Raw genomic sequence first — 20335 nt, 5'->3', positions numbered from 1 at the left:
CATATACCATTTTTCAGGCAAATCTCATAAAACAATTTACGCTATTGATTGATTGATTGATTGATTGATTGATTGATTGATTTTATGTATCACCCTATACCTGGAGGTCTCGGGGCTGTTCACAGAACAAAATCGAAATATAAAACCACAAAATATATACTCAAAATAAAAACAACAACCCAATAACCCTCCTCCCCCAAACCCCTACATTTTAAAAGGGCATAGGGTGTCAATCAAATTGTTTAATAGCTTCTATGGATGACGCAGGGTTCTTGTTACGGCAGAGGTTTGATAGAGTCCAGGTTACATTGCGCAGGTAGCCAAGAGCTATAGAAGAGATGAGGAACAGCAAGCAGAGCCAAAAGCGGTTCAAGTGCACCATATTTAATAACCAGGTCTCTGTAGGCAGAACCATCACCTGCAATATTTCCTAAAGCCCCCACAGCTTGCTCACTGATGTGCATATGGGGACAAGCCAGCAAGGAAATAAAGGCAGGTATTGCTCCACCATCTACAACAGCTTTTGTCTGTTCAGACGTGCCAGAGGCAATATTGGTCAAATGTCCAAGCAGATTCAAACTGAAAAGGGCTGCAATCTACTCTTCCCAAGAAGGATACAAGCTTTGAGATCTACATCAGAACTACATTTGAAAAATGTTTGCCTTCAGTGGGATGCTTGAGGCTAAATCCTGGGTTCTATAAGGACAAAAATACTAGAACTAGATCATAAAAAATCAGGAATTAAATAGATGCTGGTTCAGTACAGTGTAACAGCGATTGTACATTGGGCACATTTGCTGAAATTTAATCTGTTATTTCTTGTTAAACTATAGCTGGGACAGGGGAAAAACCTATGTGCTTTTCTTTTGCAGCATTTACCATAATGCACAGAAGAGGTTGGAAATAATCGAAACTGTATTTTCCAGTAGACCTTCTTTAAATATTTGTAACAGACAAGCAAGTGTAGTGGACTACCTGCCTATTCTCCGCAACATCTGCAAGTTGGAGAAACAGAAAGAACAGGGGAAAGCCAAAAGAAGGTAATCTTCGTGTTATTAGCAACACAATCATGTTCATATCTTATCAGGAGACACACACTGCAATCCTACGCTCACTTAACATTAAACTCATGCATGCTGCATTTTCTTTCCCTTCTTTCAAAAAGACAGACCATTTTTCTTCATTTCTTTTTCAACAGATTTCTCCACTACCTTGAAGGAATTCACTTTGATTTTCCAAGAGAAATTTTGAACAGCCTGGCAAATGACTTTCCATAAAACAAACCTGTAGGACCTTTGAATATACATTAATGATTTTATATGTACAGAGTGTTGCTTATATTGTGAATCTTTTAAGTATTTAAAAATACAAACTGTATTTTGTATATATCTATCGCCAAGGTACTTTCCACATTCCAAATGTGAAGTGACTATGTGTTGAAATCTACACCAGATGCATTCAAATACAATCTGAAGCATATCAAGCCCATTGCTGCAACTACTGTATTGGCTGACTTTTTAGGGTGTGGGTTTTGTCCCATATATTCGGGCATAATACTGTGTTTATAAGGTGCTATTCTAATTTCCACATAAGTATGGTGCTACTTGGGAAAAGATTAGCCAGCTGATAATGAGGTAACCGTAAACTTTTTTGCTGTTACATTGCAAAGGCTGCTTTTGGGCTTGGTTTTATGTGTGTGCATGTGAGCCAGTAATGTTTTCTTCACCAACACAGTAAGGTCTTCAATCAGCTTGGAGAAATAATCTGTGTTTTGTAAATTTATACTAAAAGTTCTACTGGGTTGTATAGTCGTATTTATCTGTATTTATCTGTAACCCTGTACATTTTATTTTTATACTATCTGATATTTTCCTACCACTACACTTGAAGTTCTTCTGGGTTATTTTTTAATTTTTTACCTACAGCGAAATAATAAATATCTGGATGGGCTTTGAAACCTATTTCTTGCAGGGTGACTTTTAGATGTAAGAGTAGACATTATCCCCAGTTATAACCATTAATCATACTTCCGAACTAGGAAAGCATTTGAAAATTGCTGAAGACTGCTGCCTACATGTTGATAGGTTGGGAAAATAGCCTATATGTATATATTAATAACAACTCTTTGCCACTCCATCACTGAGGTTCTCTGAATGGCTTATACTAAAATGCAGCCCCAAACCATTAAAATCCTTAGTGCCGTTCTCTTTGAAGCAATAAGAAGATCTTGTATCAAGAGCTGTGGAAAGCTTTTTGAAGTAGCAGCAAAATGTACCGTATTTTTCCTCTATAAGACGCACTTTCCCCCCTCCAAAAATTAAGGGGAAATGTGTGTGCGTCTTATGGAGTGAATGCAGGCTCCATGGCTTCAGTGATAGCAATGTGAAGCCTCCGAAGTGCAGTGGGAGTGCTCCCGCTGTGCTCCGGAGGCTTCGCGTTGCTTTTGCTGAAGCCTGGAGAGCGAGGGGTCAGTGCGCACCGATCCCTCTTGCTCTCCTGGTTTTGCTTCGCTGGAGAGGCGCTGCGCAGCTTTCCCTCTCTGCACAGCGCCCCTTCAGCAAAGCAGGAGGAGAAATGGAAGGGGCTCCGTTTCTCCTGCCACCTCGCTGAAGGAGCGCTGCGCAGAGAGGGAGAATTTTTTTTTCTTGTTCTCCCCCTCTAAAACAAGGTGTGTCTTATGGTCGGGTGCATCCTATAGAGTGAAAAATACGGTAATAATTTTAAGAGCTCTGTCTGCTCAAACCAAATGCTCATCTAGTCCACTGTTCCATTCTCACAGTGGTCAACCCTGTTGTATATGGAAACTGCACCACCATATAAGCATATCAACTGACAAGCATTTAAGACAGTCCACCAGGAATCCAAAACGTTCCATAGAATCCAAGCATTTAGCATACTGCATCTTTGTTTTGTTACTTTGGACAGCAGAGGCAAACAGTAGATGATCTAAGACTTGTTAGCGATGGTAACTTTTTATTTAGATTTAGCCTCCATAGTTGCTATGTGGAGCTATGATAGTAGCAGCTCTGAAAGGAAATGGGCCTATTGCATGAATCTAAACATCTGATTTGGTTTACGTACAGACATGTTATTAATGATACCATGATTGTCGAAAGGGGAGCAGGTACCCCATCTGTAATCTCAATGTAAACCCTGTTACATTCACATTAGACCTGCATCTAAGGCAGGGTTAGCTAATTGCGTGCCCTCTGGATATTACTCAATGCTAACTCCCATCATGCCTGACCATTGCACATGCTCACCAGGGCTGATCGGAGTTGAGAGTCCAACAATATCTAGAACATGCCACATTAGCTAACGCTGGCTTTGATACAAGTCTCATGTAAATATAACAAGAACTAGGTTTAGGTTACAGATGGGGAACCTGCTCCCCTGCATGTGTTTTAGGACAACTCCCATCATTCCTGATCACTAGCTGTGTTGGCTGTGACTGATGAACAGCTGGAGGGCTTAGAGGTTCCCCATGTCTAGTTTTAGGCACTGCACCACAGGTTTATGCACCAGTCACTTAATTCATTCTGTGAGGCTGTTACTAACCATGGTTAAAATGATCCTGTTTTATGTTCTTCCACCTTTTTTCAGCCAATACTAACCTAAAAAACACCTCATGTTACTATCAACAATCCTGACACAAAGTGTTTCTACACATTTAATAATTTTAATAGGTCAGCAGGAATTAAATGCTGTTTTCCTATCACAGTCTTCCATGTGCTGTCCAGCACTCCTATACAGTGAATCAGTTGGAACTTACTGTACAGATCATCCATGACAGCAAAGAACAAAACTGAATAAGATAAGAACTAAGTCGTATTGTTCAGTATCAGTAGCTCATAAAAAGCTATTGCCTGCAACAAGGAATCGCACAGCTCTTCGTCTCTCCACTGTTTGTTTGATGACAAGACGTTTCGATAATTTACTACCTGCTCTCTTGAAAAGTTCACACGGGGCTCAGCATGCGTAACAGATTCTAAGAGAAACTGTTTCACAAGGTCTATTCCACTAGTTCGCGAGTCCCCAACCATCAACTCAAAGTGCTTTCCTACAGCACTTCGGGCCATACTTAATACTTTGTACTGGCCATCCTGCGAAAATGTTTTTTGTAACAACGCATAGAGCATGGCTTCCACTGTACGAAGATGTAATGTTACTGGAAACAGATTTGCATTCAGAGCAGAAAGTCCGCTTTTTTCCAAGACATAAAAATCTGCTTCAGGAAGCCGGGATATTACTGAAGAAATCTGAAATAAACAAGCACTGAATAAATAGTAGCAATCCACCATAAACATAGTATCTCCAGTCCTATGAGATATGTTTTACACTATTTTTTGGTTACCCAGAGCAAGTAATTACCGTATTTTTTGCACCATAACACTCACTTTTTTCCTCCTAGAAAGTAAGGGAAAATGTCTGTGCGTGTTATGGAGTGAATGCCTGCGGGTGGCGGGGGGATCTGCTGCAGTCGTGAGCAGAGGATCCATGGTTCCCCTTCCTTTCCTCCTCCGTGGTTACAAAGCATGGATCCACATGGATCCTCAGGATTTTTGCATTGGGCTACTCCAAACTCACTGTCAGATCACATGTCTGTGGCCACAGCATGAACCACAAAAATCATATATCCACTATTTCGTTTAAAATATTTTTTTTCTTGTTTTCCTTCTCTAAAAACTACGTGCATGTTATGGTCTGGTGCGTGTTATAGAGCGAAAAATACGGTATATACAGTAGGATGAAGTACATTTTAGAAAGTTTTGGGACTTGCAGCTAGCTGGCTCTGTACATTATCATTAGGAAGGGTGAGATGGCTTGTCTCAAGCAGTAGATTATGGGGATCCCTTAAAGGGCAGCAAACTCAAATTTTATCACCATTAAGGAAGCGGGAGGAATTGGACCTTTTGACTTCAACCCACAAAATGTATTGAGCTATTTTTGTTGATACTCCTATAAGCACCTATACTTTGATAATTAACAAAAATATCAGACACAGTAGTTCCAGCAATGGGATTTAAAAACAAGGAACTTGTCCCCTGGGAGCTGACACTAGCTCAGCACATAGACTGCAGTAGCATCAATCCTAGTGTACAAAAGCGGCTCCCTTTCCTGTACAGAGCATCATGCAAAAAACATTTTACAACGGAAGTGCAGTCGTACCTCGGAAGTCGAATGGAATCCGTTCCGGAAGTCGTTCGACTTCCGAAACGTTTGGAAACCAAAGTACAGCTTCTGATTGGCTGCAGGAAGCTCCTGCAGCCAATCGGAAGCGGCAGAAGCCCCGTCGGACATTCGGCTTCTAAAAGAATGTTCGAAAACCGGAACACTCCCAGTTTTTGATCATTTGGGAGCCAGAACTTTTGACTCCCAAGGCGTTTGGGAGCTGAGGTATGACTGTACCAGCCTTTTCCTCTACTGGCCCAAAAGCTAAGACTAGTGGCACAACCTTGTACCACGGGAGACTCTTAACTCTCTTTCAAACGAATGGATTCAACAGGGAGTAAAACCATGTTTTAGGATTAAGCTGTCACGGCTTCTAAGAAATTCATCTGCCAGTATGAAATACAAAGAAATTTGAGATGTGGCTAAAGCTTGTTTCTACAAGGATGCAGAACAAGTTAACATTTTTCTATTTAACCTACAGGATCCCTGAATGGTTTCAAAGTAAGGCTGGTTCAACATATGAAAGAATTTCTCTGAAATCCTTTTTTTAAAAAAAATGAGGGGAATTTTACACATTTTTTAAAAAAAAACAAATATGCAACATGACTAGAGCTAGAATCATTAGCTTAGATGAAGAATATCTTTCGTGAGTAAATAGGCATTTCCAATTGAGCAAGGAGTGTGCTGGGGGCACCAGTCACAAAATGGGTGCCATGGAGGGGGCACGACATAACACAAAATTAGACAACCACACCCAACCACCTTATTTTTACCATGGGAAGTCCTGCTGATTCTGATTATGGAGATCACACATGCACACAGATGTTGTTGCTACCTAATAGCAACAGGGATCATTTATCATACCAGGAAAAATATACAAGGTAGCTACACTCAGTTCACAGGCTTTAAAGGTACCTGCACTTTTTGCTCCATAACTTACTTTCTAGGAGGGCTTAGAGACCTACTTCAAAAAAATATTAAAATCTCAGGAGTCTGGGGTACCACTGGAAGCCTTCACAGGTGCCAGATGAGTGACCTCTGCACTAATCCAATCAATGGCTTAGTTCACAAAAGCAGGACTGGAGGAGGAGCAAGTGGCCACAATCCCTTCTGTGGAGCTCTCACACTTGGCTTCGTGGTTTCTGCAAACTGGGTCTATATATGTAGCTAACAGAACCATGCTGCTCCCAAAAGAAATATGCTGTTAGAAAAACTGCATACAATCAAAACTTAATGTGGCTTACCTCTTCAAGATAGACGGCTGGCATATAAGCACCTTTCATAAACATAGTGCACTCCTGCTGCTGCCAATCCTGAACGGCCAAGCGTCTATTAACATGAGCCCATGCAATTTTGCGAGTGCCAAAAACAATGGATACAATGCTATTGGCAGTCTAAAAGGGAGCATAGAAAAGATTTGTTGGTACTTACAGCATTAACCACATCATGTTTTCTAATACATAATTCCCCCATCTCCCCTTTTGCTACAGGTTGTAGAATCTCCCCAGAATGAAGGGTATAACACTGTAAATGCATCTCTCTTTGAGTTTTACAAAAGAAGAATGGCAATTAGTCTCGCTAAGATGGTTGTAAAGCAGGGGTCGGCAAGGTTTATCTTGCCTGGGCCGGATCGGTCCTGTAAAGATTCCTCTGGGGGGGCGGATCGTGCGCCCGAGATTTTTGGCATCTGCGCAGACGCAATTTCCGGCACTGCGGAAGCAAGTCCCTGCCCCGCGCTGGTTTAGCACAGCGCATGAGTGGGTAGCTTGGTTCGGGGGTAGTTCATGGGCCTTAGATTGGCGACCCCTGTTGTAAACGCTAAGGGGCAATTCTTCACACATGCAGGTTAAACATGTGGCAGAGTACAGAAGTGAGTAGTTGGCTTATGCATCCTTATTCACAGAACAAATAGCTACTACAGTAGTACCTCGGGTTACATATGCTTGAGGTTACATACACTTCAGGTTACAGACCCGGTTACCCAGAAATAGTACCTCGGGTTAAGAACTTTGCTTCAGGATGAGAACAGAAATTGTGCTCCGGCGGCGTGGCGGCAGCGGAAGGCCCCATTAGCTAAAGTGGTGCTTCAGGTTAAGAACAGTTTCAGCTTAAGAACGGACCTCCGGAACGAATTAAGTACGTAACCAGAGGTACCACTGTAATATGAAGCACTGTATAAACCCTAAGCACCACCACAAGCAGTGCCCGACTGCACAATCTTCTTGCCACGAGAAATGGCTGAATTGCATTAATGACCTACTCTCATAGGCAGGATGTGCAGATACGTTCCTTCACCTTGCTGCACAGATACCCCCATGCTTGGGCTGTGGGTGAGCTTGTTTTAAGACATTTCTTATAAAATGTACATTGTCCAAAGAACAGTACACCAAGTTCTGCCCACCCGAGGGAACTTCTGCCTCATTTTCTTGAACAGCAGTGCCCCCCTCCCTACAAAATAACCAGACAATTGCTATTAAGTAAGCTTTAAAATGCAGTGGGTTTGCTAGAGAAGTTTTTTTTTTAATAATCTCATTGAGAAAATTCAAGCCCTTTGGTACCTTCAGAGGAAGTCTTTGAATCCACCATTACACATAATTCTGCCTAACCATCTAAAATATTAAAAGCCACGCAGCTGAATTTCATTGATATTTACTCAGAAGTAAGCCCTGCTTGATTTAATGGGATTCAATGACTTGTTCCCAAGTTGCATGACTGAAGACTTAATGTTACTATGTGGGAAATGGCAATATTCATAGGACCCAATGAAAACGATACCTCTAGCCGCTCTCTTTCTATATCAGGTTTGATATATTTCATTGCAGACGTGACACTCTGTATTTTTTTCTCTTTTCTTTCTTCTTTTGCATTGGGATTGAGAATAAAGTTGCAGACTTTAACAGCTGTTTTATACTGAAAAAGAGGCACTTCTAGCAAACACTGTAAATTCCGAAATGGCCCGTGCTTGTTCCTGTACTCTATTATGTTCATGGACTTCCTTCCTCGCATTAGTTTCACAGCACTAAGTTCTTTCTCGGATGCTGAATTTAGTAGCTGCAAAAGAGTAGATTTCTGCTCGGTAGAATACAAGTCATCTATTGCACGTTTTGCCTCCTTAAAATTCTCAGCTGCTGACGCAGAATTCAGGTGTGTGACATATGTTGACTTCTTGTGACGCAGTAGAAGATATAAAGGTTGAAGTGAAGATGAACCAAATGGAACCTGCAGAAAGCATCTTCTACCTGAAAATAAAGCACCTGTCATGTTTGAGTCATTTCACCAGCATGAGTAATATGTTGAAAAATTCAGTGGATCGTAAACACCAATTCTCATCACAGATCTATCAAAAAGGCCTCACTGTCAGGATCTTCTCTACGTTCCTCTCCAAAACTTGTAAATAGATTCTCAATGTCCTGTAATTGTTATGCCAAATAATAGGGAATAGTTTAGCCAAACGTTTCTGTGCCAGTCAGCAATAAAAGACACAAGTAGGTGTATTGAACAGGACTTCTGAATACACATTTATTTTATTTATAAAACATCCTGCCCTTCATCCATAGAAGAAGAATCTGTGTGATGGGCAAAAAAAGAATATTTTATGTATTCTTTCTCAAGAATCCAAGGTTAGTTAGTTGGGTATGTTTAATCTGGATAAGAGGAGACTGAAAGGAGATATGATAGCCATCTTCAAATATTTAAAGGGCTGTCACATGGAGCAAGCTTGTTTTCTTCTGCTCCGGAGACCTGAACCAATGGATTCAAGTTACAAGAAAGGAGATTCTGACTAAACATGAGGAAGAGCTTTCTGACAGTAAGAGCTGCTTGACAGTGGAACAGACTCCCTTGGGAGTTGGAGAACTCCCTTTTAATGGAGCTTTTTAAGCAAGCTGGATGGCCATCTGTCATGGGTGATCTAGCTGAGATTCCTGCATTGCAGGCAGTTGGACTAGATGACCCTTAGGCAGGGCCAGATTTAGGTTTGATGAGGCCCTAAGCCACTGAAGGTAATGGGGCCCTTTGTATGTCCAGCTGTCCTTTGTCAACAACAAATTGTCACTGTTTTTTGTGTTGAATATAAGCTATATGGTAATTTATGGACCTAAGAGTTATCTAAAGCCGTTTGCACATAACAAAATACAGTGGTACCTCAGGTTACATACGCTTCAGGTTACAGACTCCGCTAACCCAGAAATAGTGCCTCGGGTTAAGAACTTTGCTTCAGGATGAGAACAGAAATCGTGCTCCGGCGGTAGCGGGAGGCCCCATTACCTAAAGTGGTGCTTCAGGTTAAGAACAGTTTCAGGTCAAGAACGGACCTCCGGAACGAATTAAATACTTAACCCGAGGTACTACTGTATGTATTTTATCAAAGTAATTGTTGAACTTATCTTGCCAGGGTATAAATAAATTATTATTATTATTATTATTATTATTATTATTATTAGGAAATGTACATCCAGTTTCTTTTTTCCCTTTTATTTTTTGGGGGCCCCCAAGAGAGCCCAGCGTCTTGCTTCAAGGTAGAGCTTTTCAACCTTTTTGAGTCCATGGCTCCCTTGACGCAACTACCTTCTTTCTGCAGCACCCCTGTGGGGCTCAGGAGCCCAGTTAGGTCACCCCTTGCCTGCAGAGCCGGCAGCCCCTCACCCTTTCCAAACGCCTTCCCTTGTGGGGAGTTCCCTCAGCCTCCTCTCTTCTCCCCTCTCCTTGGGGCAGCTGCTGCCCCTGGTCTCTGAGCTGCCCCAAAGAGAGGCGCCTCCTCGCACTGCCCCACAGGGACCTGGAAAGCACCCCTGGCCAGCCCAGAGGCACCATTCACCCAGGGAGCTTGGAGCCAGGGCTGCTGCAACAACCAGCTGTGCAGGCCTTTGGGAGGCAGAGATGCAAGAAGGCCTCAGAGAGGCCACCCGCTTCTCTTCCAATTTCCACCCCGTTAGGAAACCTTCCCTCGAAAGCACCAGTGCCGTCTCTACCTGCCCGGAGAAGGTCGGGAAGCCCTCTCCAGCCCATCCTCGCCCGCTTCGGCTCGGTGCAACACGCTTCTCCTTCCCCCTTCTCCGCCTCCGTTCCATTGGCACGCCCTCAAAAGGAGTCCGCCCGCCCCCACCCGGCAACCGAAGCCAGTGCGCATCGTTCCGGCTCCCTCCCGCGGCTCTAAGAAAGTTAACACGCGTGTTTCCCTCGGCCGCCGCCGCCGCTGCTCGTGTGAACCCGCGCTTCTGGACGCCCCCACCCGTTGTCTTTTGCCGGGGGTGGAGGTGGGAGGGCTGCTCCTTGTTTTCACCCATAAATGAAGATGGGAGAACTGCTTCGCGTGTCACCCGCAGCTGTTTTCTACACGGCAGCGCGTCCCTTCCCACGATCGGAGGCCGAGAATCGCAAAGGGTTATTATACTCATGTCCGCTCTAATGTGAGGATGGAGACCACACACAGCCCGCGGCCCTTCCCCGCGCAACTGGGTAGGGGGAGGCTATTGGGGGCGACGTACCTCGGCTGTTCCTGACTCTGCACTCTTGCATTCGCACGTTCAGGCCTGCCCGGCAACCGGGACTACATTTTACACGGCGGAGAGGCTGTTGAAAGCCACAAATTCACAGCTCTTCGCCCGCCCCCATCTAAAAACAGCAACAAGCCCTGCGATAGAGAAGAGGAGCGGAAGCGCAAACTACTCTCTTTTCCTTCCAAGTACAGAATCTTTTCTATCCTAATACTGTAAAAGAAACTGAAAGTCCCTTAGAGCTCTGCCTCCCTTCAGCCATGGCTACCGCCGCGGAGGCTGTTGATCTTGCTAAGAATTTGCAGGACGAATTGACTTGCTGCCTTTGCCTGGATTTTTTTAACAAGCCAGTACTGATTATAAAATGCTCCCACAGCTTCTGCAAGGAGTGCATTTCTAAGCACTGCAAAAAGATGGGGCCCAAGGCTTTGTGCCCCAGGTGCAGGGGGGAGCTCCGTCAAAATAATTTGGTAGATCATAGATCACTTGCGAACATAGTGGAAACTTACCAGCAGATGAAGAAAAACCACCAGGAATTGTTGGGACCCTCCTGGAGAGAGCACCAAGCAGCCAGTGGATCCCAGGATCTGAAGTTGTCAGCTGGAGTTTTCCCATATCAGCTCAAGGTATGTACGGGCTTGATTAGGACGCTGTTGACACATGCATTTGTGGCTGGGTGACTGCAAAATCTAAGGAGAATTAGATTGCATGTGGGAAAGGATAAGCAACTATCAAATGCCACAGGCAAAGATCAAATACCAAAGGCAATTCTTGTCGGTGGGTAGTACACATATTAGGCTGGGACTGGTCAAATATTGAGTTTTGATAAAGCACTAAAAGATTAGGAGGTGTACATGCTCATATGAACTGGTTCTAGAACTTCAAACAGGGGTGTTTGATTCCTTAATGGCAGGAGGACTAAGTGTTACATTTCAACGGGACTGAAGGAAAATATCTCCCGCTGTATAGCAAAGAAAATTTGATAATGGCTTGTATTCAAAGTAGTGCTAAGTGCTTCCTTGGGAAAGTGGAAAACCCCCTCCTCCCCCTTGACCCTACCCCCAAAAAATATGTTTGTGGTTTTCTAACCCTCCAGAGCAGATTCTTTGCCCATTCCTTTGTTGCCACATTTTGCACCTCTTGTTGGGGAAGCACCCGAATTCATATGGGAAAGGCGGTCTGTGAGGTATTGTTTTCAAGATCTAGGTTTATATGTGGCTTGTGGTTTTCCATCCTCCAGGAAGTGGTGAAAATAAGTGAAGTCTGCAAACAAATAGAAGTGGCGTTTGAAGCAATCGACAAGTGCATGAAGGACAGCGCTGAAATGAAGGTTGGTACCTGAATGAGTTGCGATGATATGTTTGGCTTCTTTCTACCCTCTCCTCTTCTGGAACATGTAGAGGCCTTTCAGGGTTGTTGTTTATTTGGTCAGAGAGTGTTCAGTTGAGGTCTGCCGTGCCCCTTCCTCATAATTCATAAGACTTCAGGGGGATGGCATGTTCTAGTATCATAGAACTGAAGAGTTGGGAGGGACCGCAAGAGTCATGTATCTAGTCCACACCCCACACCCCCAGCAATGTAGGAATCTTTCACCCAACTTGGGGTCCTGAGATTAAGAGCCACATGCTCCACTGACTGAGCTATCCAATTTGGTTATTACAGCGGTACCTTGGTTTTCAAACGTAATCTGTTCTGGAAGACTGTTCGAGTTCTGAAACGTTAGAAAACCAAAGCATTTACTTAGGGAAACATTTACTTATGGGAAAGTCAATACGGAAGTCACGTAGCATGTTCAACTTCTGAAAAGTATTTGAAAACCGAAGCATGTACTTCTGGGTTTTCGGCGTTCGAAAAACAAAACATTCGACTTCTGAGACGTTTGAAAACCGAGGTGCCACTGTACATCCATTCGCCCCAATATTCCACATACCACAAGAGGCCATTTATTAATTCAATTGAGTCAAGTTGTAAAGTTGTACTTCGAATCGTGCTATCCTAGTCTGTAGATCATAAGCCAGATATTGATATGTCCCTTCTTATACAAAATCCCGTAGTTTTAAAGAGGCAGAAGCCCATGTAGGGGTTGAGAATTCCTGTCTGTGGGATAGAGGGGGAGCTGAACTATCCCAAAAGCATTTGAAGAGTTGTGTCACACCTCTTAGGAAGCTCTGAGCTTATGTGTCCTCCTAAATCAGCTTCTCTTCCCTTGGTTTTAGGATTCTGTATCTCGGATCAAAAGTTCCATTAGAGAAGGCTTCAGTTTTATGAAGAAGTATATTAATGATCAAGAGGAAAAGGTGCTGAATGTTATTGACGAAGAATGTGCTGCCGCTCAACAAAGCATAGACTTAATGAATGAGCAACTCACAGCAAGAATTGACAGGCTTTTGGAACTGCAAAGTAACTCTGAGGAAGTGATTAAGGTAAAAGCGGTGGGGGAGGAATGAGATTAACGGTGCACACTTACTTGGATATAAGATCGATTGAACAAATTGGATTTGTTTTCTGGGAAAACAAGTATAGGATCGAGATGCACGCCATTGTGGCTTTTCCAGTGCAATACAAAAACAATGCCTAAACTTACTCTCCAATTCTAAAGATATGATATGTAAATTTGGACCAACTCCCAGAATCCCTGAACCTAGAGAAAACTTCCCCTTTTGTTTTTGTTGTAGCACTTCTGAACATAAACCCCTAAAGCAGCATTTAAATTTCCTTTTTCTCAGTCCTCATCCCCCTGCCCAGATGTGTTTATGAGTTACGCAGAAACTTGAGAATCACATTTGAATGGGCTCAGTTTATATTGGCTGTATCTTAAGGACCATATGCAACTTCTTTGAAATGGAACCTGTCAGGCACAGTACTTGTAAAAACATTTCTGTTATGCCAGGTTTATCAGATAGGCTGATTTTAACATTTTGCCTGCTGATTTTAGTCATGCATTTCATGATTTTTAAAAATATTGTAGCAAGCCTTGAGTTCTTATGTGAATAGAATATAGAATAGCATTTACTGCATTCATCCATAGACTACAGCAGAAATCCTTTGTGATTTAAAAAAGTGGCATATAAACAAACAAACAAATAAAAATTTGTTTTCCAGGAGCTCCAGGATTAAGATTTTAGGGCAAAAGGAATAACAAATATATGTGACAGAACTGGAAGTTTTTAGAAACGCCATTCATTCATACTAGCCCCTGAATTAAAATACTTTTTTAAACTTTCTATTAATATTATCAGCATTCTTTGGAAGGTTTTAGACTGCCCTGGATAGATTTATATACAGATGTATTCCAGATATTTTTTTTCCATTGGAAGTTTTCAGTCCACCGCTCTGAATCTATACTTTTCTAACTTAAGAGTTGTCAGAAATCCTTGCTGGAAATGTTGCTTGTTGTTGTGACACTCCCCCCCCCCCAATTATTAGAATACCTCATCGGAACAAGAAGTTTCCATCGGTGAGCCTATCAGAGTGACCGAAGTTGTTCTTGGTGTTCAGAAGATTTCTGGCATCATATATGCAGTGGAAGAGTTCAGAAGGCAGCTGGATAGGGCAGTGCTGGAAAAATGCCCCAGGCAGCAGCCTCATGGTGAGTGGAGTTTGAAATTTTCCACTAGCAAAAGGAAGTCTGAAATGTGTTTGGTCATTACCAAGCTGAGTCCTGTAAGATGCTGGAGAAGTAAATAGGAGTCTGCATACTTACACCAGTGTAGTGCTGACAGCCAGAAACATTCAGGTGGTACTGTCTTGGCTGGATCAGACCATGTCTGGCATTGTGTCTGACAATGATAGCAGCCAAATGCCCCTGGGAAGTTAGTGAGGAGGGCTTCATAGATGATTTGCCCCACCACAGAGCACTCTGAATCTCTGGAATTTCCCACTACAGTCATACCTTGCGTTATAGACACTTCAGGTTGCGTTTTTTCGGGTTATGGACTGCCGAAAGCCGGAAATACCAGAACAGGTTACTTCCGGGTTTTGGTGGTTGAGCATGCGCAGAAGCACTAAATCACGTTTTACGCATACGCAGAAGCGCTGAATCGCAACCCACGCGTGCGCAGATGTGCCGCTGTGGGTTGCAAACGCTGCGAGTTGCGAATGTGCATGTTCACAACCCGAGTGTCCACTGTATAGGTCTTTTTTTTTAATCAGATCTTAAAAAATGTAAAGGGACCCCTGACCATTAGGTCCAGTCGTGACCGACTCTGGGGTTGCGGCGCTCATCTCGCTTTATTGGCCAAGGGAGCTTCCGGGTCATGTGGCCAGCATGACTAAGCCACTTCTGGTGAACCAGAGCAATGCACGGAAAAGCCATTTACCTTCCCGCTGGACTGGTACCTATTTTTCTACTTGCACTTTGACATGCTTTCGAACTGCTAGGTTGGCAAGAGCAGGGACCGAGCAACGGGAGCTCACCCCGTCGCGGGGATTCGAACCGCCGACCTTCTGATCGGCAAGTCCTAGGCTCTGTGGTTTAACCCACAGCGCCACCCACATCCCAGTTTTCTTAATCTTTACAGCTGTGACAATTTGTATTAGTGCAGTGAACTTGATTTTGGATTAATATATTAAGATATCCACACATATGCAAACAAATTCAAGGTGCTTTCTTCACTCGACAGACACCCTATTCTTTTTCCTGTTCTGCCAACACTATGAGTACTGTACCCTGTTAGTCATACAGACAGGACCGCTTGATGAGAGGTTTATTCTGTTGAGACTGCTGTTTCAGTTCTGGTGAAATGGGGAATTTTACGGAGGAAATATTAAGGATAGCCTTTCTTTTTTTAAACTGTGAGTGATAGCTGCTATTATTAGCAATGTGTTTGCGTTGTGTTTCCTGCAGTATCCCAGAAGGAAACCTCTGTTGAGGTTTTGATAATAGGCACATTTATTTAAATTGGCTAATTCCTAAATCGACAAGTTCCTTTGTTGATTGTCAGCTCTAGTGCTTATATTTCCCTACCCTCACCCCAAAGATGTGGACGTGTGGACAATATTTGATAATTTTAGGCCAATATGAGTAATTACAAAGATGTTTAATGATACTCCAAAATCCACAGTTGTGCAATACCTTTATTTGGATCCACTAAAGTATCACATTTTGTGAGTTTTTGAGAGCTCTTCATCAGAGAAGATGGTGCACAAAAGTGGGCAGGGGCAATAAAAAGACAAGAGTTTAAAAATTAGGCTTCATGTTGTTGCCATGAGGTCCACTCAGAGACTCGGTTCCAAGATGTAGATTGTTGTCCAAATAAGTCCCTCACATATACAGAAGTTTTTACTTTGAATATGAGTTTAAAGACCCCAGATTCTAATCTAATCAAGATCTGAATTGAAACCATAGTCTGCAAAGGAGGAACAATTTGACATGTGCTGTCAACACAGGCTTCGCGTTTCAATAATTTAACTGAGCGTGCCTTTTTTTTTTTGCCTCAGAATTTTCTCCAGGAACAAGTAACATGACTTGTGACTCTAATGATATCCAAACCGACGTGGCAGAGGATGAAATTGCCTCCACCAGTAGTTCTTGTGAGTAGTTAACTAACTGAATCTTATTCCTTCTCTGTTGCTCTCATGCGCTTGAGTGATTTTACAACTTTGAGCAGCTGCACAGAAGTTCATGGGACTGCAGCCTCATGCTTCAAGTTGTGGCAGAAGTTTTTTTCTGAGTTGAAAGCCACACCTCCCTCTAGTTAATGTTCAATGGGCCCCTGGATCTTTTCAAGAAAAACAGTGCTTTAAATGTTGAGCACCGTAAGAAATCAAGTAACTTCTCTGTATAGTCCCACACTGCGTGGTCTCAGAGCACATGAGGTTGGTGAAGCTAAGCAGGTGTAGGTCTGGTTAGTTCCCGGATGGGTGACCACATGGAAAACACATGGATACTACCTTTGGTTGCATCGCAGAAGAAAGATTGAATGGAAATGTAAGAAAAGTAAATAAATACAGTCGTACCTTGGTTTTCGAACTGCTAAGTTTTGGCTCCCGAACTTCAAACCCAGAAGTGACTGTTCCGGTTTGTGAAGTCTTTTTTGAAGCTGGGGCTTCCACGGCTTCAGAAGCCACGCTTTGGTTTCCAAACGTTTTGGAAGTCGAATGGACTTATGGAACGGATTCCATTCGACTTCCAAGGTATGACTGTAAATGTATAATCCCAGGGAGGAGTTTTTAGGGCCACCTGTATATTCTGCAGCTATCACATGACAGCATCCCTCTGTTGTTGGTTAAGGACCTCTTGCAAACAAAGGGATGCGGGTGGTGCTGTGGGTTAAACCACAGAGCCTAAGACTTGCCGATCAGAAGGTCGGCGGTTCAAATCCCCGCGACGGGGTGAGCTCCCATTGCTCGGTCCCTGCTCCTGCCAGCCTAGCAGTTCGAAAGCACATCAAAGTGCAAGTAGATAAACAGGTACCACTCCGACGGGAAGGTAAACAGCGTTTTCGTGCGCTGCTCTGGTTCACCAGAAGTGGCTTACTCATGCTGGCCACATGACTCGGAAGCTGTACGCCGGCTCCCTCGGCCAATAAAGCGAGATGAGCGCCGCAACCCCAGAGTCGGTCACGACTGGACCTGATGGTCAGGGGTCCCTTTACCTTTACCTTACTTGCTAACAAGGGGACTCTCTTTATTAGCACTCCATCAAGATTCTCTTCAGGGAACCAGCTGCTCTTCTTCAGCAACGTTATCGGCCAGAGATAGTCCAATGCCAGCAATTTCAAGTCAGTTTTCTCAGTGTAAGTATAAGTCACTGTATATACAAGATAGTGGTGTTAGGAAGTGTGGACATGGCATTCAATGAACCCTTGTTTTGGTACTTCAAGACCTAGATTGATTGTCCTACTGCTGAATTCTGTCAGCTTATGTCCGGTTAAAGCAGTGTCGGATTTACGTATAAGCTAAACAGGCTATAGCTTAGGGCCCCACTCTCCTGGGGGCACCCCAAAAAATTAAAGGGAAAAAACAACTGGATGTACATTTCCAAAATATAAGATAAAAAACAAATAAAATAAAACCTAGATACAATTAGAGCTTGATAATAATTTCACTATTAATAATCTTCTTCTTAATTGTATTTCTCTATTAATATACTTCTTCTTAATTGTATTTCAGTTCAACAATAACTTTGATAAAATACATATTTTGTTATGTGCAAATGGCTTTAGATACCTATTAGGTCCATAAATTACCATATAGCATATATTCAACACAAAAAAATAGTGACAATTTGTTATTGACAAAGGACAGCTGGACATATAAAGGGCCCCATTACCTTCAGTAGCTTAGGGCCTCATCAAACCTAAATCTGCCCCTGAAGAGTCATACTTGTTTGTTTGTCTGTTTTAAGAGTCAAACCTTCACACTGAAATCATGAACTTGCTTTCTTTCAATCCTATGTTTTGAAACTACAGCATGGCATCTCTTAAGCTTTGTTAACTGACAGCTTTCAGAAAGCCTGTTCATTGGTACATTTAGTTTTATTGAGCTGCAAGATGTTTTGTAAACTTCTCCAGATTGTGTGAGATAGGATCTGGTTCTAAATGATTTCCTAGCCACAGAGAAATATTTATCATATACAGTACTCACCCCACCCCCACCAATGTACTTTGGGATTTTTAATTAAATAGCCATGATACACAATGAGCATTGATTGATTAATTGAATTTATATACCACCCTATATCCAGGGGTCTCGGGCCGGTTCACAGAATAAAATCAAGATATAAAACCGCAGAATACATAAACATAAAAACAACAACCCAATAGTCCCCCCCCCCCTTACAAAAAAACACATTTCAAAAGGGCATAGGATGTAAATCAGATCAGCCAAAGGCCTGGTTAGAAAGGAACGTTTTTGCCTGGCACCTAAAGGTGTATAATGAAGGCGCCAGGCGAACTTCCCTGGGGAGAGCATTCCACAGACGGGGAGCCACTGCAGAGAAGGCCCTTTCTCCTATTGCCATCCTCCGGACCTCTTGTGAAGGAGACACATGAAGAAGGGCCTCAAAAGATATTCTCAGGGTCCGGGTAGGTTCATATGGAAAGAGGCGGTCCTTGCCTGTTGCAGAAATTCTCTTGATCCAGTACGTTGATCTTGTTTAATTTAAATGATTTTGCTTATTACAGGGGCATCCTGTGTGACTTTTGATCCCAAGAGGGTCAGCAACATGCTTCAACTCACAGCAGATAAAAGGAAAGTCTCTGTGACCTCTTGGGAATCTGACTATGAATATTGTCCGAAGAGATTCCGCATCAGCCAGGTGTTGGGCTCCCAGAGTTTCTCTGAAGGGTGTCACTACTGGGAAGTTAGCACCAGAAACAGCAGAGGATGGGCTATTGGTGTCGCCAGTGAGGACATTGGTAGGAGTGACAAGCTAGGGAGAAGTGAGGTATCCTGGTGCATAGAATGGTCAAGGAAACGGCTCTCGGCATGGCACAGAAATCAAGAAACTCCAATTAGTGAAGAGAAACCTCTGCAGGTTGGCGTTCTCCTGGACATTCCAAGCAATGGCTTATCTTTTTATTCTCTCACTGATAAGGTAACCCCTTTGCATCAGTTTGAAATCCATGTGGTAAACCCTGTCTACCCGGCTTTTTGGATCTATGGTACAGATATAGGTGGCTTCTTAACTATAAACGATATCAAAAGGAATTAACCAGAAGCGGTTTAGTCATACTGGCCACATGACCGGAAAGCTTCTGTGGACTAACGCCTGCTCCCTTGGCCTGAAAGCAAGATGAGTGCTGCAACCCCATAGTCGCCTTTGACTGGACTTAACTGTCCAGGGCTCCTTTACCTTTTATTACCTTATACCAGAACTATAAATACATACCGTCTTTATGCCGATTTGCCCTGGAGATTCCTGAGAATTGTAGTTTAGTTAGCATGCTTCCCTTTTTGATGTGTGAATTGCTTCCCCCTTCCCCTCTGAGAGGAAATTAATTTACAGTGATACCTCAGGTTAAGTACTTAATTCGTTCCGGAGGTCCATACTTAACCTGAAGCACCACTTTAGCTAATGGGGCCTCCTGCTGCTGCCACACCGCTGGAGCACAATTTCTGTTCTCATCCTGAAGCAAAGTTCTTAACCCGAGGTAATATTTCTAGGTTAGCGGAGTTTGTAACCTGAAGCGTATGTAACCTGAAGCTTATGTAACCCGAGGTACCACTGTACTTACTAAGACAGTTTGACTCTAGTGTGCCAATACAGTGGTACCTTGGTTCTCAAACTCAATCCGTTCTGGAAGTCCGTTCAACTTCCAAAACATTCGCAAACCAAGGCACGGCTTCTGATTGGCTAATTGGACCGGAAACAATTCTGACGGTTGAAATGGATGTTCGGCTTCTGAAAAATGTTCACAAACCGGAACACTTCCAGGTTTGTGGCATTCGGGAGCCAATTTGTTCGTCAACTAAGCCGTTTGGGAAACAAGGTACCACTGTACTGCACATTGTCACTGGATGGAGGCTACAGAATTATGGCTGTAGAAAGAGCTTCAGGTTTGGAATGTTATCACTGGCTCTTTGAACAGAATGCCCAGCCTAGCACATGAGTGCTTTTCAAGTAGTACTAAATTGCCTATCTTAGTTTTATTCCTAGCAGCAGTATCATATCTGGCAAAGCAGATTTATCATTCATGCTAAATAAGGCAGGCAGAAAAATATTG

General features: G+C 43.0%; 3 protein-coding genes across 6 annotated transcripts in view; 2 read left to right on the top strand and 1 right to left on the bottom strand.

Moving 5' to 3' along the window:
- The window catches only part of ATAD5 (ATPase family AAA domain containing 5), a 31696-nt gene extending 29735 nt beyond the window's left edge, over positions 1-1961 (top strand). For both annotated transcript variants that reach the window (XM_081181230.1, XM_081181231.1), the window contains 2 exons: positions 873-1040; positions 1199-1961. In XM_081181230.1, coding sequence (XP_081037356.1) covers positions 873-1040; positions 1199-1277 — 247 coding nt within the window. In that variant the 3' untranslated portion in view covers positions 1278-1961. The remainder of the gene's footprint in view (positions 1-872; positions 1041-1198) is intronic.
- A 1696-nt stretch (positions 1962-3657) lies between these two features.
- TEFM (transcription elongation factor, mitochondrial) lies at positions 3658-10704 on the bottom strand. 3 transcript variants are annotated; one of them, XM_081181488.1, is made up of 5 exons: positions 10143-10175; positions 8493-8582; positions 7948-8411; positions 6417-6566; positions 3658-4259 (listed from the first exon to the last, which is right to left on the bottom strand). In XM_081181488.1, the coding sequence occupies exons 2-5, from the start codon at positions 8500-8502 to the stop codon at positions 3822-3824; spliced, it is 1062 nt and encodes a 353-aa protein (XP_081037614.1). In that variant the 5' UTR covers positions 8503-8582; positions 10143-10175; the 3' UTR covers positions 3658-3821. The 3 variants fall into 3 exon arrangements, with proteins under 3 accessions (XP_081037614.1, XP_081037613.1, XP_081037612.1); XM_081181487.1 differs by lacking the exons at positions 8493-8582; positions 10143-10175 and adding an exon at positions 10659-10704; XM_081181486.1 differs by lacking the exon at positions 8493-8582 and having other exon boundaries at positions 10143-10258.
- A 223-nt stretch (positions 10705-10927) lies between these two features.
- Positions 10928-19725, top strand: RNF135 (ring finger protein 135; the record flags this gene model as incomplete). The annotated part of the gene is made up of 7 exons (XM_081181428.1): positions 10928-11293; positions 11908-11997; positions 12884-13090; positions 14094-14256; positions 16107-16199; positions 17303-17404; positions 18794-19725. 7 exons carry the CDS (start codon positions 10928-10930, stop codon positions 19321-19323), a joined length of 1551 nt encoding a protein of 516 aa, XP_081037554.1. The 3' UTR covers positions 19324-19725.
- Positions 19726-20335: the final 610 nt, after the last annotated feature.

The sequence above is a fragment of the Podarcis bocagei genome (assembly GCF_964188305.1).
Source record: "Podarcis bocagei genome assembly, chromosome: 2".
NCBI lineage: Eukaryota > Metazoa > Chordata > Lepidosauria > Squamata > Lacertidae > Podarcis > Podarcis bocagei.
The sequence above is the reverse complement of the archived record's forward strand: the minus strand, read 5'-3'. Positions and strand labels throughout refer to the sequence as shown.

What these genes read in the sequence shown, in the direction of transcription:
- TEFM (XM_081181486.1), bottom strand. Translation starts at nt 10,179, where the DNA reads ATGGGCTGGAGAGGGCTTCCCGACCTTCTCCGGGCAG. An exon ending in TCCCGACCTTCTCCGGGCAG is followed by an intron (nt 8,412 to 10,142) that starts GTAGAGACGGCA and finishes CTTTATTTTCAG; the next exon opens with GTAGAAGATGCTTTCTGCAG. An exon ending in TAGAAAGAGAGCGGCTAGAG is followed by an intron (nt 6,567 to 7,947) that starts GTATCGTTTTCA and finishes GCTCCCTTTTAG; the next exon opens with ACTGCCAATAGCATTGTATC.